Source organism: Emys orbicularis, chromosome 10 (genome assembly GCF_028017835.1).
Source record: "Emys orbicularis isolate rEmyOrb1 chromosome 10, rEmyOrb1.hap1, whole genome shotgun sequence".
NCBI lineage: Eukaryota > Metazoa > Chordata > Testudines > Emydidae > Emys > Emys orbicularis.
This window is the reverse complement of record NC_088692.1, coordinates 86,600,059-86,613,994: the sequence shown is the minus strand read 5'-3', so window position 1 is coordinate 86,613,994 and position 13,936 is coordinate 86,600,059. Positions and strand designations below refer to the sequence as shown.

Below are 13,936 nucleotides of genomic sequence, written 5' to 3'. Positions count from 1 at the left end.
GCCTGTCAATTTTGATTGATTGTCTGGGAAGGGATGAATTTGATTTTTCTCTCTCTCAGATGCACATGTATTTCACTCCATTTTTTGACAGCAGGAAACAGAGCTATTTATTAGTCAAAAGGACACAGATGATAGTTATTAAACACATCAGTTAGGCCAGGCTGTGTGCATTAGAAATTACTATGATATTCTTAAAGAAGCTAAATATTATTTCACCCAGGATTGGGGAGGAGGGAAATGGATAATTTTTTAGCATAATTTTAAAGTTTACCAACCATTTTAGTTTACATTTCTTCAGAAATGGAAATATGGACATTAACATTTTGAACAAACAATAAAAGACATGTCAAATGTCATTTGTACTGATACCAAAGCATTTTGTTACAGGCAACAAAATTCATAGTGTTTGAATAAGAAGCGCACTGTCCATAAACACTGTAAGTGATTTGTTTACCATGAATTAAAGAATGGATAGTATTTATTTTTCTCCTGAGCTACCATCGTAAGCAGAATTAAGACCACTATTATGAAAGGCTGAAGCATTCTTCAAAGCAACCCTTTATCTAGGTTTTTGCTGAAGAAGTGATCGGACCTTAAAATACAAACATATATAATCAGTGGGGATTATGGAAAATGTAAGCTTTCAGAACTGTTTAAAAAAAAAAAAAAAAAAAAAGACAAAAAGAGTCGCCCAGTGGCAAAAAAATATATATCTTTGATGGGTTTGAAAAAAATATCAGGCAATTATTATTTATATATAATATAAAATATACTAAATACAAATTTGTTACCCCCCAAGAGCTTATAATATGAAACAGGTACAGCACAATTAAGGCAACAACACATGGCACATGGACATCAGTGCTGGCCGGTTTCCTGGAACAGGTTGGTTTTCAGAAACTATTTGATTACAGAGTAAGTAGCACTGGAGAGCCTTCCTCAGAAAGATTAAAATGGTGTCAGGAAAAGATATGAGGGGCTTGTATGTATAGAATCTAGTGCGGGTTGTAAGGTAGGGAGGAGTGGAACTGTGAAGAATTTTGAAAGAAAGAGAGAAGCTCAAATCACATGCAGAAAAGGTAGAGAATTCAAAAAGCTGTGGGAAGCGAGACATGGCCAAAATGATGAGAAAGGAAAGCGTTTTTGCTAGGACAGTTTTGGATAGATGGAAGAGAAGAGCCTGGGCTAGAGCCCTGGTTGCAAAAAAAGAGGGGAAAGGGCACTTGTTCAGATACTGTAGAGGAACAAGCAGCAGGACTTAGTGGGAGCTTGGATGTGAGAGAAGCAGAAAAATTAGTCAGAGATGACGGCAAGGTTACAAGCATAGCAACAGGGAGAACAGAGAGGTTAACAGAGAAAGTTTGGGAGGAAGGAGAAGAAACTCGGCTTTGGACTGGTTCAGCCTGAGGTGGTGGCAAGCCAAGAGGAGATGGCATGACTGGACAAAGGGTGAAAGATCACAGGTGGAAATGGAGATTGGCAAGTCATCAGCACAGAGGTGATAACTGAATCCCATAAGCTCAAAGAAGATCGCTCAAGGAAGGCATACATGGAAGAGAGAAGGGGCACTCCCATGGAGAGGGAGAGCAGGAACCACAAGGCAGGTACTGAAGGAATGGTCCAAAAGGCAAACGTACAGAACATAAAGTCTGATTTTGAACTTCCGTGTGTCCCCCTGGGGACTCAGCCGTGAAAGGTACTGAACAACTTCCAAGCAACAACCAGTGATTTTGAAAGTGAGATGTCAATGCTCAGCCCTTCTGAGCTGTTCAGCCCCTTGAAGGCTCAGCTGCCAAAGCAGCATATACTCTGGCCACATGAGATTTCAATATTTTCTCTTTTGCAACTGGATATCACAAAATATGCAATAAGGGGCTCTTGAACCTTCTTCACACAACTCCAAACAAGGGGGTTCGTCATGGGTGCTCTAATCTCCCAAGATATTATATAGGCCTGTGGTTTTGTACAGGGAACGTGTGTGTGCACGTGTACACGTACACACCAGATACTAAACTACTCTGATACCTCATTATTACAATGAGTTTGAATGCAAACGCAGCTATAAAGAGGCAAGAGTGAGTGAATGTGTGTGTGTTTATGTATTACACACACATTCACACACACACACACACACACACATTTCCTTCTTTATAACTACACTCAGAAAACCCACTGTAACAGCGAGGAATTAATCTAGTGATATATGAGCTTTTTCCATGGCTAGAATCTACAAGAATCCCTCTGCTATTTCAGCCACTGCTAGGCTGAGATGCAAAAGTCTCAATATTTCTCCTTTAAGCATCTTCCCATAGCAGCTCACTAACCTACCACCAGAGACAGCCTCCTTTTGAGACCGTAATAGCATGTGTTAGAAAGGCCTATTGGTTAGCTGCCCAATTAAAACTTCAGAGTTGTAAGTAATGAAAGTCTAGAATATTTAATTGGGAAACTCATAGTATGATTATTTGTATAGTATCAGTTAACAGAGAAGATTTTAATTCTTAATTATTTCAATTAATTTATTGCTGGGAGATTTACTTGGAGAATTTAAACCGTATCCATTTCATCAATTAAGAACCACAGATGCAGAGACTGGATACTGAGAACATTTGAATTAGAAGGGTTATGTAATATGCTATTCTTTTTAACCATTACCTGAGTTCTCAGAGAAAAGTATGTATTCAAAATCCAAGTAGTTGTCTATGATTTTGTTTAGGACATAGTAAATCCTATTTTAATAGCAACCCAGCACAAAAGCATGTGATTAAGTCTTCTGAATTCAGGAGAGCACTTGAGCACATACTAAGTGCTGTCCTGAACAGAGATACTTTCTTCAATCAGTGCCTACATAACTGGGTATTATCTGTGTATAAGACTCCATTATTTTGATTCTGTCATGAATTGCCAACAGCTCAAATAAAATTCCTCTCTATGCTGGACATATCTCCAGTTTCAACACAGATTGACAGATCATATCCCCTGAACATATTCAGTTGATTAAAAACTTTAGAGGAGCAAGGGTCGTAAGAAGCATCCAGAACCTGAGTTATTCAACTGCTTTGGCTTTGAATACACACAAACTACACCACCACCAATGAGTTTTTTTTAAATGACTGTAAATATGTACCATGCAAACCAAATCGGGTTAGTTTAATTTACTCCAGTAAACAAGCTATTTTATGTGCAATAACTGTAGTTTCACTACAGTCCTGACAATACTGAATTATTTTATGTAAATTAAGAGGTAAACTTCATGTTAGCTGCATTTAAACCTTCTGAAAACATAACTGTTGATGAAACATCTTACTGATATAATCATTGCTAATTAATATTTGTTAAGCATTACCTCTTGGATATATCTGCAAAGGTTCTATTAACTGTCCATTTACTTGCTGTTCCATTACAGTGGTATAATACTGCAAAGAGATTAGAGGAGATTATTCAATAACATATGAATAGTAGTTATAGTGTTATAGGTTGTTGAATTCAGGGTATTTTTTAGGGTTGAAAAAATTGCTATTACACGTATCAGCCTCCAAAATACATTCCTACTGTTTGTACTGTCCACACAACAAAACAACTGTGAAGGAACATTAAACAAAGGGTAATGATAATCAGTAATATATTGACTTCAGGGGAGCGGCCTACTATTGTATCGTGACCATCATAGGCTCAGGCTTATCCGACATCTACATTATTATTAAATAAAGAGAACATTAACAAAATTTGCAGCAGTAAGTAAGAGACCGAAATAATACAAAGAAACCGAGAGATTAGAAACAAACAAACAAAATACAATGAAATTCAACCTGATACCAACTACTACATTTGTGGAAAAATAATTCAAGACAGAAAGAGTTAATGGGGAAGAGAAACCTGGAAAGCAGTTATTATGAATGAGACCAATGGATGAAAATAGACAGACAATTGAAAGTTAGCCATGAACTGCCAATATGATATGGTAGAAACAGTGAATGCGGCTTTGGGCTGCATATCCAAAGGTATCACTCCACACAAATCAGAGAGGTAATATGGTCCCAGTGCAATGGCATCTACAACATAATATCCACAGCTCTTAGCATTTCATTACCAGAAAGACATTGTCATGTTACGGGGACCTCAGACCACAGCCCCTGACATTTTAGTGGCTGGTGGGAGTAGCTGATGAAAAAAATCTAAGACAGCTACCATAGATACATAAATACAAGTTTGGTGAAGAGATGACAAAAGGCTACATAACAATCTGTAAATATTTGAAGGGCATGAATACCAAGGATGGAAAGAAAATAGCATGGTAGGAGAAGAGTTACTGAGTAATGGGTGAAAAATAAGGAAAGGATCAGACGGGTAGCCGTGTTAGTCTGAATCTGTAAAAAGCAACAGAGGGTGACTTGCATCTGAAGAAGTGAGGTTCTTACCCACGAAAGCTTATGCTCCCAATACTTCTGTTAGTCTTAAAGGTGCCACAGGACCCTCTGTTGCTTAATAAGGAAAGGGAACATTTAGGCTGGAGATCTGGGAATATCTATTTGCCTTTAGAAAAAATTTCCCCTGGGAAACGTTGGAAGCTCCATTACATGGGACACTGAAGAACAACACTAGACAAAACACCGGAACATGTACTTTAAGAAACAATCCTGCTATAGTGAGGAGATGGACCTCATTGGTTTTGCCAATGCATCTCTCTGACTATGGGAAGTGTTGAGAATTCAAAGCACAGTACGAAGCATGTTCCAACTGCAACTTACCTAGCTTAAGAACAAAAATGTTGACTGCGAGTCAGATCTTCAGCCAGTGAAAGTCAGCACAGCTCCATTGACTTTGATGCTCATTTTCACCACCTGAGGATCTGGCCCGAAGATTTTAGAAATATAGTGTTCTCAGATAAATATTTTATGATGTTGTTACTTATGCTGACATTACTTAACCTAAACAGTAAATACTGCATATCTGTATGGTGTCAAGTATGAGTGTTCTGATCATACCAATGACTTACAATAAAACAAACTTTTTTGACGTCTATATAATGCAAATCAACATAAGGATTGGTTTATTAATTGTTATGTAAATAGTTTTTTCATCTTGTTATGGAATGCCATCAAATTAAGTATACAAAGGGAGCAACTACACAAATATAGTGAGCACAGGCTGTAGGACAGGTCACTAAGATTGCTTTAGTGCACAATACATGCTTTCATTGCGTAAAATCATACATGCATTCACAAAACTGAATTCTGGAAGCTTCAAGTCTTCTAGCTTCACCTTGAGGCACAGATTTCTTTACAACTGATTACAAACTTGGTCCTGTTCTCAATGTGGCTCTGTGTGAACACAAAAGTCTGCATGTGCAGATCCACTTGAAAGATTGGGGTCCTATTTCAATGTTCCTTTACAGTTCTAAGATTCTAACCTGCTAAGAAAGAGAAGGCATTTGATATCTCCACATTTCTCATATATGAGAATGGACAGGAAGAACAGTTCTTCTGTAAAGTGTTAGTAGGGGAGAAAACTACTGGGGGTGTTGGGTTCTTCTTAGCCCCATCTATGCATGATAGCCCTTCAAACATGCTTTTATATCTGGGTCACGATTACTGTACACTTCTCTTAAATAATCCCACTACACATGCTCCCACTGTGCTTATACAGAGTAAAGTTATTAATCACAAAAATATACTATTTTAAAATGATCAAGAGATGTTTGCAGGAAGAAAGGGAACTATCCCTGTAGACTTATTTTATATCATGGGGTAATGAATAACAAGCTAAGATCTTTGCCCCCCACCCCAAAAAAAGGCAGCTAGCATCTAATAGCTATGGGGCTATAAAAGAATGCCCTGCTTTCTAGCAGACCAAAGCTGTAAAGAAAATGTGTTTCCTTATTTTTAGTAATATGCCAGGACCCCAAGACATATACATATAGTATAAGTACATACTCTCTGGAATAATAAACTAAAGCAAATGTTCAAGAGACTACGTTTCTTTAGAAAAAAAATAGTAATGTGGCCTTCTCCATTACTCAGTGATGACAAGTAAATGAAATATCAATCATGTCAGCTGTCAACCTTTTGGGACAGCAATAACTGTTAACAAGTAGTCTGGAAAAATTCTCCGAAAATGATTTGTCCTCCACATACGAGTATTTCAGTTTCCATGGAAAATTAAGATGCCAGTGGCTATTTGGAACATTGTTCAGGTACTTTTAAATGGAAAATTTGCCAGTTATTGATCCAGAGCATGTACCCCTTGCTTCCAGAAGGCTGCAAGCAACTTTCCAATCAGTGGCTGTCAAAAAAATTACTGCCTTTTTATACTGATACAAGACAACAGTGGTAGTGTAGCTCCACTGCTACTTAATATCTTTCTTTAATTAACTGCTATGTATAATAAGAAAATAATTTCAATTACCATCTTACAATATTTCCATAAATATAATGCAAAATCTCTTTGTGTATTACAAAGCAAATTAATTACAGAGCTGATTGAAAACTGTGCTGATGGTCAAGTTCACAAACAAATAACCTCAACGATATAAGGGTTATAACCGATACAAAGCATCTTTTCCTACCACAAAACCTTGCATGCATGGAAGGGACCTGTATTCTCATTTCATTATTTAATTTTAATTATTAAAAAATTCATTCACTTTCCTTTTGCAAAACCTTCAGCGTGTTGATGGCAAAATGCACCATGTCAGCATTCTTGGAAAAACGTTAGCAGCTTCCCAACCCTACAAACATTTGCTACAAGGCCCAGCCACTACCATGAGTGACTTAGAATGTATGCTATCACAGAACTACTCTCTGCAGTCCATTCTCCCAGTATGCAACTTACAAGAACTCTCACAATTTCAGTATTTTAGGGTAGCTAAATCTTACATACATCAGTTGGTAATCAGCCCCAGTGATGATGATGGCCAGCAGCCCCTCTAACCATCAGGGTTTTTTGTTTTTGAGGGATTTTTTGCTTTGGTTGTTTGTTTTTGTTTTATTTTTTGAGAAAAAGGTAGAAAACCCTGCAAAAAGATTATCCCCAACTCTGCCGGGAAGGCAGATGGATGTCAACAGAGTTATAACAATCTCACTTCCAGGAACAAGAAAGTAATTTTATTGTCTCAACTATTTTCTTCAAGATTATGGCAGATTCATTCCCATTCTTGGAGACTAAAAAGCTCCAGGATGTTTCTATAAGCCACCAAACAACAGACTGCTAGAACATGAAACCATCATGTGCATCATTGAAACAGCCAACTGATGTAAAACATCTGAGACAAAACAGGTAGAAACAAAATGGCTCAGACTGGAACAAGATTATTTATAGGCATACCATAAATCTTAAGGCATTTGGGAGGACAAAACAATTGGGCACTTACAATTGCTCACATGCTGAAATTTCAACAATAGGCCTGGATTCATGCCAGAATGATGACCCTGCAAAGTAGTGATTTGTAAAACTGTGCTGGAAAAAAATGCAAGTATCCTTATCGTGTCATGTCAATAAACCCAGAGATTTCTTGAGGATTATCAATGAATAGATTGGTTATAGACTGATCCCAGGGAAAAGTATAATTATTGAGCGAGTAGAATAATAAAGAAAAAGCTGTAGACTCTAAAAATTTTACCCCACTGCAGATAAAATTCTTTTAATATCAGACTTGCACTAAGATGGTCTGGTCCCTTCAGAATGGAAAGGCAAGTGAGGGAAAGTTGGGTGGGGAAAAGGTTTAATTCATCATCTCCGTAAAAGATCTGAACCTTACAAATAGGTGAATCAGCATCTGGAACCTGAAGTTTTTTTTGCTCTCATGGCTTAAGTCTCTGACATTAAGAATAACATCTCACAGTGAAACTGGAGCACACGATATTTACTAGTACAAGGAATGCTTAACAAGGAACACTGTGTAGAAGTTCCAAGGCAGTAATCTCCTCCCATATCAAAAGATCATGGCCTAGAAAAGAAAGCCTTCTGCATGTTAGTAAAACGAACAGGGCAATGAATGCTTATGTATGAAGTCTGTAACCCACACAGAGACAGAACAGGAACATGACTTACGCTGACAAGTCTTCCATCATATGTTCTCACAGTCTAATTCCTTACAATTGTAATTAGAAATGACTGAAGTGATTTTCAAAAACTGTTATGATCTGATGATTTTAAGGCATTTTGATCTTGAGCAAGACTCCGAGGGAACACAGTGCAGAAGACTGGGTAAACCACTTTTGTAGTGCTGAAACCACACTGGCTTGCTAATTCCCTGTGGCACTGGGAACTACATCCAGCTATCTTCAATCTGATAATACTTGGAAACTCCAGTGTCATCACACATTGAGGATCAAAGCTACAATGCAAGTGCAACAACATTACCCATTTAACAAGTTTCTTACTTCTACTGTATTCAAATATCTCTAGATAAATTAGGATGAACAATGTCTATGCTATCCATTCATCACTCTGCATGCAACTCCTAATGCTGTGCTATATTCTCATTGGCTTGCATTCAGCAAGAAACACAGATTAAAAAAAAAATCAGTGTTTTGATCAGTGTTGAAAAACTAAACAGACAGGGAGAGAGACATTCTTTCTTCAAGCTTCTTGGAGAATATTACAAATCAATAGAGGAAAAGGCCGTTTTAAATCACAATGGCTATATCAAAAGAATGCTTGACATTGTCCTTCATTTAATTAGCAACGATCAGAATATGTAGGTTTGCAAGTCATATCAGAGAAAAAGCCTGAGTTCCATTGGTGTCCTAATATCAGGGGGTAGCCGTGTTAGTCTGTATCTACAAAAACAACAAGAAGTCTGGTGGCACCTTAAAGACTAACAAATGTATTTGGGCATAAGCTTTCGTGGGTAAAAACCTCACTTCTTCTTGGTGTCCTAAAAGTATCTTGAAAGAAAACAGGTTGTTGATTGACATTTGTTCATAAAACAGCTATCACAGCAGCATTTTCAACATGAGTTGGCTGCAGAATTCCTCCAGTACAAGTCTCTGTGGCAACAAAATGACTACATTGTTTTACAGGACAATTTATTACAATTTTGGTTTTCTTCTCACTATCCCTTAAAAATACACAGAGTGAACAAAAAGCTCAAAAACACAGACTGGTCCCATTGTAGCTTAGTATCTTGCACACTTATCTACATAACAACTTCTGTGCCAAAATTCTTATGCACTAGATATCCTTCATGTCACATGCAGCATATAAATGTGCACCATTAATAGCCCAGGGTTGCTCAGCAATTTAAATAATTGATAAGATTTCAGTTATAAAAAGGAAACATTTTCAGTTCTAATACCAAATTTGTTTATATCCCTGATAAAAACGCATGATGATTTTGAAACATTGAGATGTCAACAAATACTAGGATATTTCCACTTTAGTTTAAGCCTAAGGAGCTGGCATTCTCAACTTTTGTTAGACATGTTTGGGCTAGGAAAAAAAGAAACATGACCTTCTCCACCATTAAACCCAAGTGTAAAAATGTCTGCTGTATTCCAGTCCTCCATTTATTTCTGTCTAAATATATAAAAGCCATGTTTCTCTGTCTGCCCTCCCCCAAACCACTTCACTAAGCTGACATCACACACACCTCAATGGTGAGCTATGCCATTCAAAGGACAGCAACAGAGAGGAAAGAGGGGAAGGAAATAAGAGATGAAGAAGAGGGACTCTGTGTCATTTTACCCATGAGAACAACAATACTGAGAAGTTTTGTGAAAGATAAAAAGTGAAATCATTCTAGTTTTCACTCTATTTATGAAACAGAAGGTGCCTCTTTCCCACAAAAGGAGAATGTTACCATCTGCTAATGGCAAGAGACAAGGCAGATGATATAATTTCTCACACTTGAATCTGGTCACAGAAGGAGCAGGGAAGCAAGCAGGGCTGCAAGATGACCACTATGGGGTTGACAGTGAAAAAGCAATAAACCCTAATTAAGAGATCCCTACTTTAGGTATTAATTTAGATGGAACATATGGGCCAAAGGTGTTACTATCCAACATTAAACAGTGTTAAACAAGGTTCAGGATGTGGTATACAGAGACCTGAGCCTGTTTAGTACCATGGCAAATGCATCATTAAACATCTTTTTAAGCTTTTATTAATGATAAAGTAAAAAAGGAAAAAAAGTTAAAATGTTTGAAATGTAAAAGTATTAAGTAGGGGTTTTATTCATTTTAATAACATCCCTTGTTCCCTCTCCTTTTAGCTGGAGAGAGTTTTCAGAAGGAAAACGTCTTTGCTTGACAGTCTCTCAGATAGTATCGAAGTCGGTAATAATTGTCCTTTTGGGGAAAAGAGAAGAGGTTAGTTGAGATGAGCATTATTATAGGTTATTCTGGCATCTTATGACCTTTTACGTACTTTTTACAGCTGAGCTTACAATTAGTGTACATTTGTCAGCACCATTACACACTGAAGTATCCACAAATGTTGTCACATTATACTAAAAGAATAATCCCCAAACCTCTTGCAGTAGTAGTAACAATGAAACAATGTGTTGTTATGGGAGCACACATGATCATTCCTTTCACTTTATCAAAGAGAGACACTGGAAGTTTCAAATAATCAGGTCATTTGATTAGCTGAACATTTCTAGATGTGCTTATTTAGTCCTACATTAAATTGTAAGATGTGTGACTAGAGATCAGAGACTAAACATACAGTTTTTCAACTCAGCAGCATGGGTATCTGGTAACTGTACTTTTAAACGCACTAAGTACTTACCTGCATCAAATCTTTGCATTAGATTTTTGTATGAAATCACTAACATGTCCTAGCCTCTGTAATTATATCAGGCATACATCAGCCAATCAGATTCCTCCTACAAAGCAAATCATGCAGTCTTTGCAATCCACAGAAGTTCTGGATAGTGAGGGTCTACAGGGTCAGGACTTTAAAAATGTTTGCCTTTTTCAATTTTTGCTACTATATGTTCAAAAACAAGTAAAAATATCCAAACATTCTGCCTATCACCCGCTGGAAATGATGGATCAGGCCTTTAGCCATTTTATAGGGTTACCATACGTCCGGATTTTCCAGGACAGGCACGGCTTTTTGGTCCTCAAATCCCCGTCCGGGGGGAAATTCCAAAAAGCCGGACATGTCCGGGAAAATAGGGAGGAGTCGTGGGGCTTGGATCTGGGCTGGAGCCGCTGGGGCTGGGGCCGGGGCCGCTGGGGCCGGAGCTGCTTGGCCGGTGCCCCGGGGCCGGAGCCGCTCGGCTGGGGCCCGAGCCCGTGCCCTGGGGCCCGAGCCGAGCTGGAGCCGCCAGGGCGGGCCGGAGCCGCTCGGCCGGGGCCAGCGCGCTCGGCCGGAACCAGGGCCGGTGCCCCGGGGCCCAAGCCAAGCTGGAGCCGCCGGGGCTGGGGCGGGCGCCCCAGTGCCCGAGCCGAGCCAGGCCAGAGCCGCCGGGGCCGGAGCCGCTCGGCCGGGGGGGCCGGACTGGGACGCGCCTCCTCGCGCACACCCTGGCCCAGCCCCAGTTTACCTGCTGCCTGCCTGTTTCAGGCTTCCCGCGAAGCAGGGGAGGGGGAGGAGCAGGGGGGCGGAGCGTTCAGGGGAGGGGGCGGAGACTTTGGGAAAGGAGCGGAGTTGGGGTGGGGCAGGGAAGGGGGCGGAGGTGGGGCGGGGCCCCTTGGAGTGTCCTCTTTTTGTTATTTTAAAATATGGTAACCCTACATTTTATTACTACACATGAGTTCGCATCTATACACACACACACACACACACTTATATGAAAATATGTGGATTCATGCACACACACACACAATGCTTTACAAAACAGTCAGTCACAAAATCCAGTCTGTGGATATATATAGGTACCTTATAATGTCTTTCATTCAAACTCATACTAAATGTTTGTTTATTTTAAAGCCTTCAGCAAAGATAATATACTTAGCTACTAACAATTTTACAGTAGCAAAATAAAAGACATCTCCTAATTGGAGTTGCAGCTAGCAAGGGATGTGAAGGGTAACAAGAAGAGTTTCTACAGGAGGTCAGGGAAAGTGTGGGCCCCTTACTGAATGGGAGAGGCAACCTAGTGACAGAGGATGTGGAAAAAGCTAATGTACTCAATGCTTTTTTTGCCTCTGTCTTCACAAACAAGGTCAGCTCCCAGACTGCTGCACTGGGCAGCACAGTATGGGGAGAAGGTGACCAGCCCTCCGTGGAGAAAGAAGTGGTTCAGGACTATTTAGAAAAGCTGGACGAGCACAAGTCCATGGGGCCGGATGCACTGCATCCGAGGGTGCTAAAGGAGTTGGTGAATGTGACTGCAGAGCCACTGGCCATTATCTTTGAAAACTTGTGGCGATAAGGGGAGGTTCCAGATGATTGGAAAAATATAGCGCCCATCTTTAAAAAAGGGAAGAAGGAGAATCTGGGGAACTACAGACCGGTCAGCCTCACCTCAGTCCCTGGAAAAATCATGGAGCAGGTCCTCAAGGAATCCATTTTGAAGCATTTGAAGGAGAGGAAGGTGATCAGGAACGGTCAACATGGATTCACCAAGGGCAAGTCATGCCTGACCAACCTGATTGCCTTCTACGATGAGATAACTGGCTCTGTGGATATGGGGAAAGCGGTGGCCGTAATATACCTTGACTTTAGCAAAGCTTTTGATACGGTCTCCCACAGTATTCTTGCCAGCAAGTTAAAGAAGTATGGATTGGATGAATGGACTGTAAGGTGGATAGAAAGCTGGCTAGATCGTTAGGCTCAATGGGTAGTGATCAACGGCTCGATGTCTAGTTGGCAGCCGGTATCAAGCGGAGTGCCCCAGGGGTTGGACCTGGGGCCAGTTTTGTTCAATATCTTCATTAATGATCTGGATGATGGGATGGATTGCACCCTCAGCAAGTTCGCGGATGACACTAAGCTGGGGGTATAGGTAGCTACGCTGGAGGGTAGGGATAGTGTCCAGAGTGATCTAGACAAATTGGAGGATTGGGCCAAAAGAAATCTGATGAGGTTCAACAAGGACAAGTGCAGAGTCCTGCACTTAGGATGGAAGAATCCCATGCACTTCTACAGGCTGGGCACTGACTGGCTAAGCGGCAGTTCTGCAGAAAAGGACCTGTGGATTACAATGGACGAGAAGCTGGATATGAGTCAACAGTGTGCCCTTGTTGTCAAGAAGGCTAATGGCATATTGGGCTACATTAGTAGGAGCATTGCCAGCAGATCGAGGAAAGTGATTATTCCCCTCCATTCGGCACGGGTGAATCCACATCTGTAGTATTACATCCAGTTTTGGACCCCCCGCTACAGAAAGGATGTGGACAAATTTGAGAGAGTCCAGCAAAGGGCAACAAAAATGATTAGGGGGCTGGAGCACAAAACTTATGAGGAGAGGCTGAGGGAACTGAGCTTATTTAGTCTGCAGAAGAGTGAGGGGGGATTTGATAGCAGCCTTCAACTACCTGAGGGGGGGTTCCAAAGAGGATGGAGCTGGGCTGTTCTCAGTGGTGGCAGATGACAGAACAAGGAGCAATGGTCTCAAGTTGCAGTGGGGGAGGTCTAGTTGGATATTAGGAAAAACTATTTCACTAGGAGGGTGGTGAAGCACTGGAATGGGTTACCTAGGGAGGTGGTGGAATCTCCATCCTCAGAGGTTTTTAAGGCCCGGCTTGACAAAGCCCTGGCTGGGATGATTTAGTTGGGGTTAGTCCTGCTTTGAGCAGGGGGTTGGACTAGATGACCTCCTGAGGTTTCTTCCAACCCTAATCTTCTAGGATTCTATGCTTTGGGGGAAATAGTTGCCACCTAAAATAAGCCTTGATAACAAAAGAGCACCCTGTATATTTTTGATGACAAATTCTAAACTAAGCTAAAGCATTTTATCCCACACAAAGGGCCTCCATCATCAGATGACTGATACTTCAATGGCTGTACAGTAGTTAATTTTGCAACATTCAAAGTTAAGAAA

General features: G+C 40.3%; 1 protein-coding gene across 1 annotated transcript in view; it reads right to left on the bottom strand.

Moving 5' to 3' along the window:
- Nucleotides 1-13,936, bottom strand: part of MAP2K5 (mitogen-activated protein kinase kinase 5) — a 196,475-nt gene that overhangs the window by 169,439 nt on the left and 13,100 nt on the right. The window contains exon 4 of the mRNA XM_065412122.1: nt 3,347-3,416. Coding sequence (XP_065268194.1) covers nt 3,347-3,416 — 70 coding nt within the window. The remainder of the gene's footprint in view (nt 1-3,346; nt 3,417-13,936) is intronic.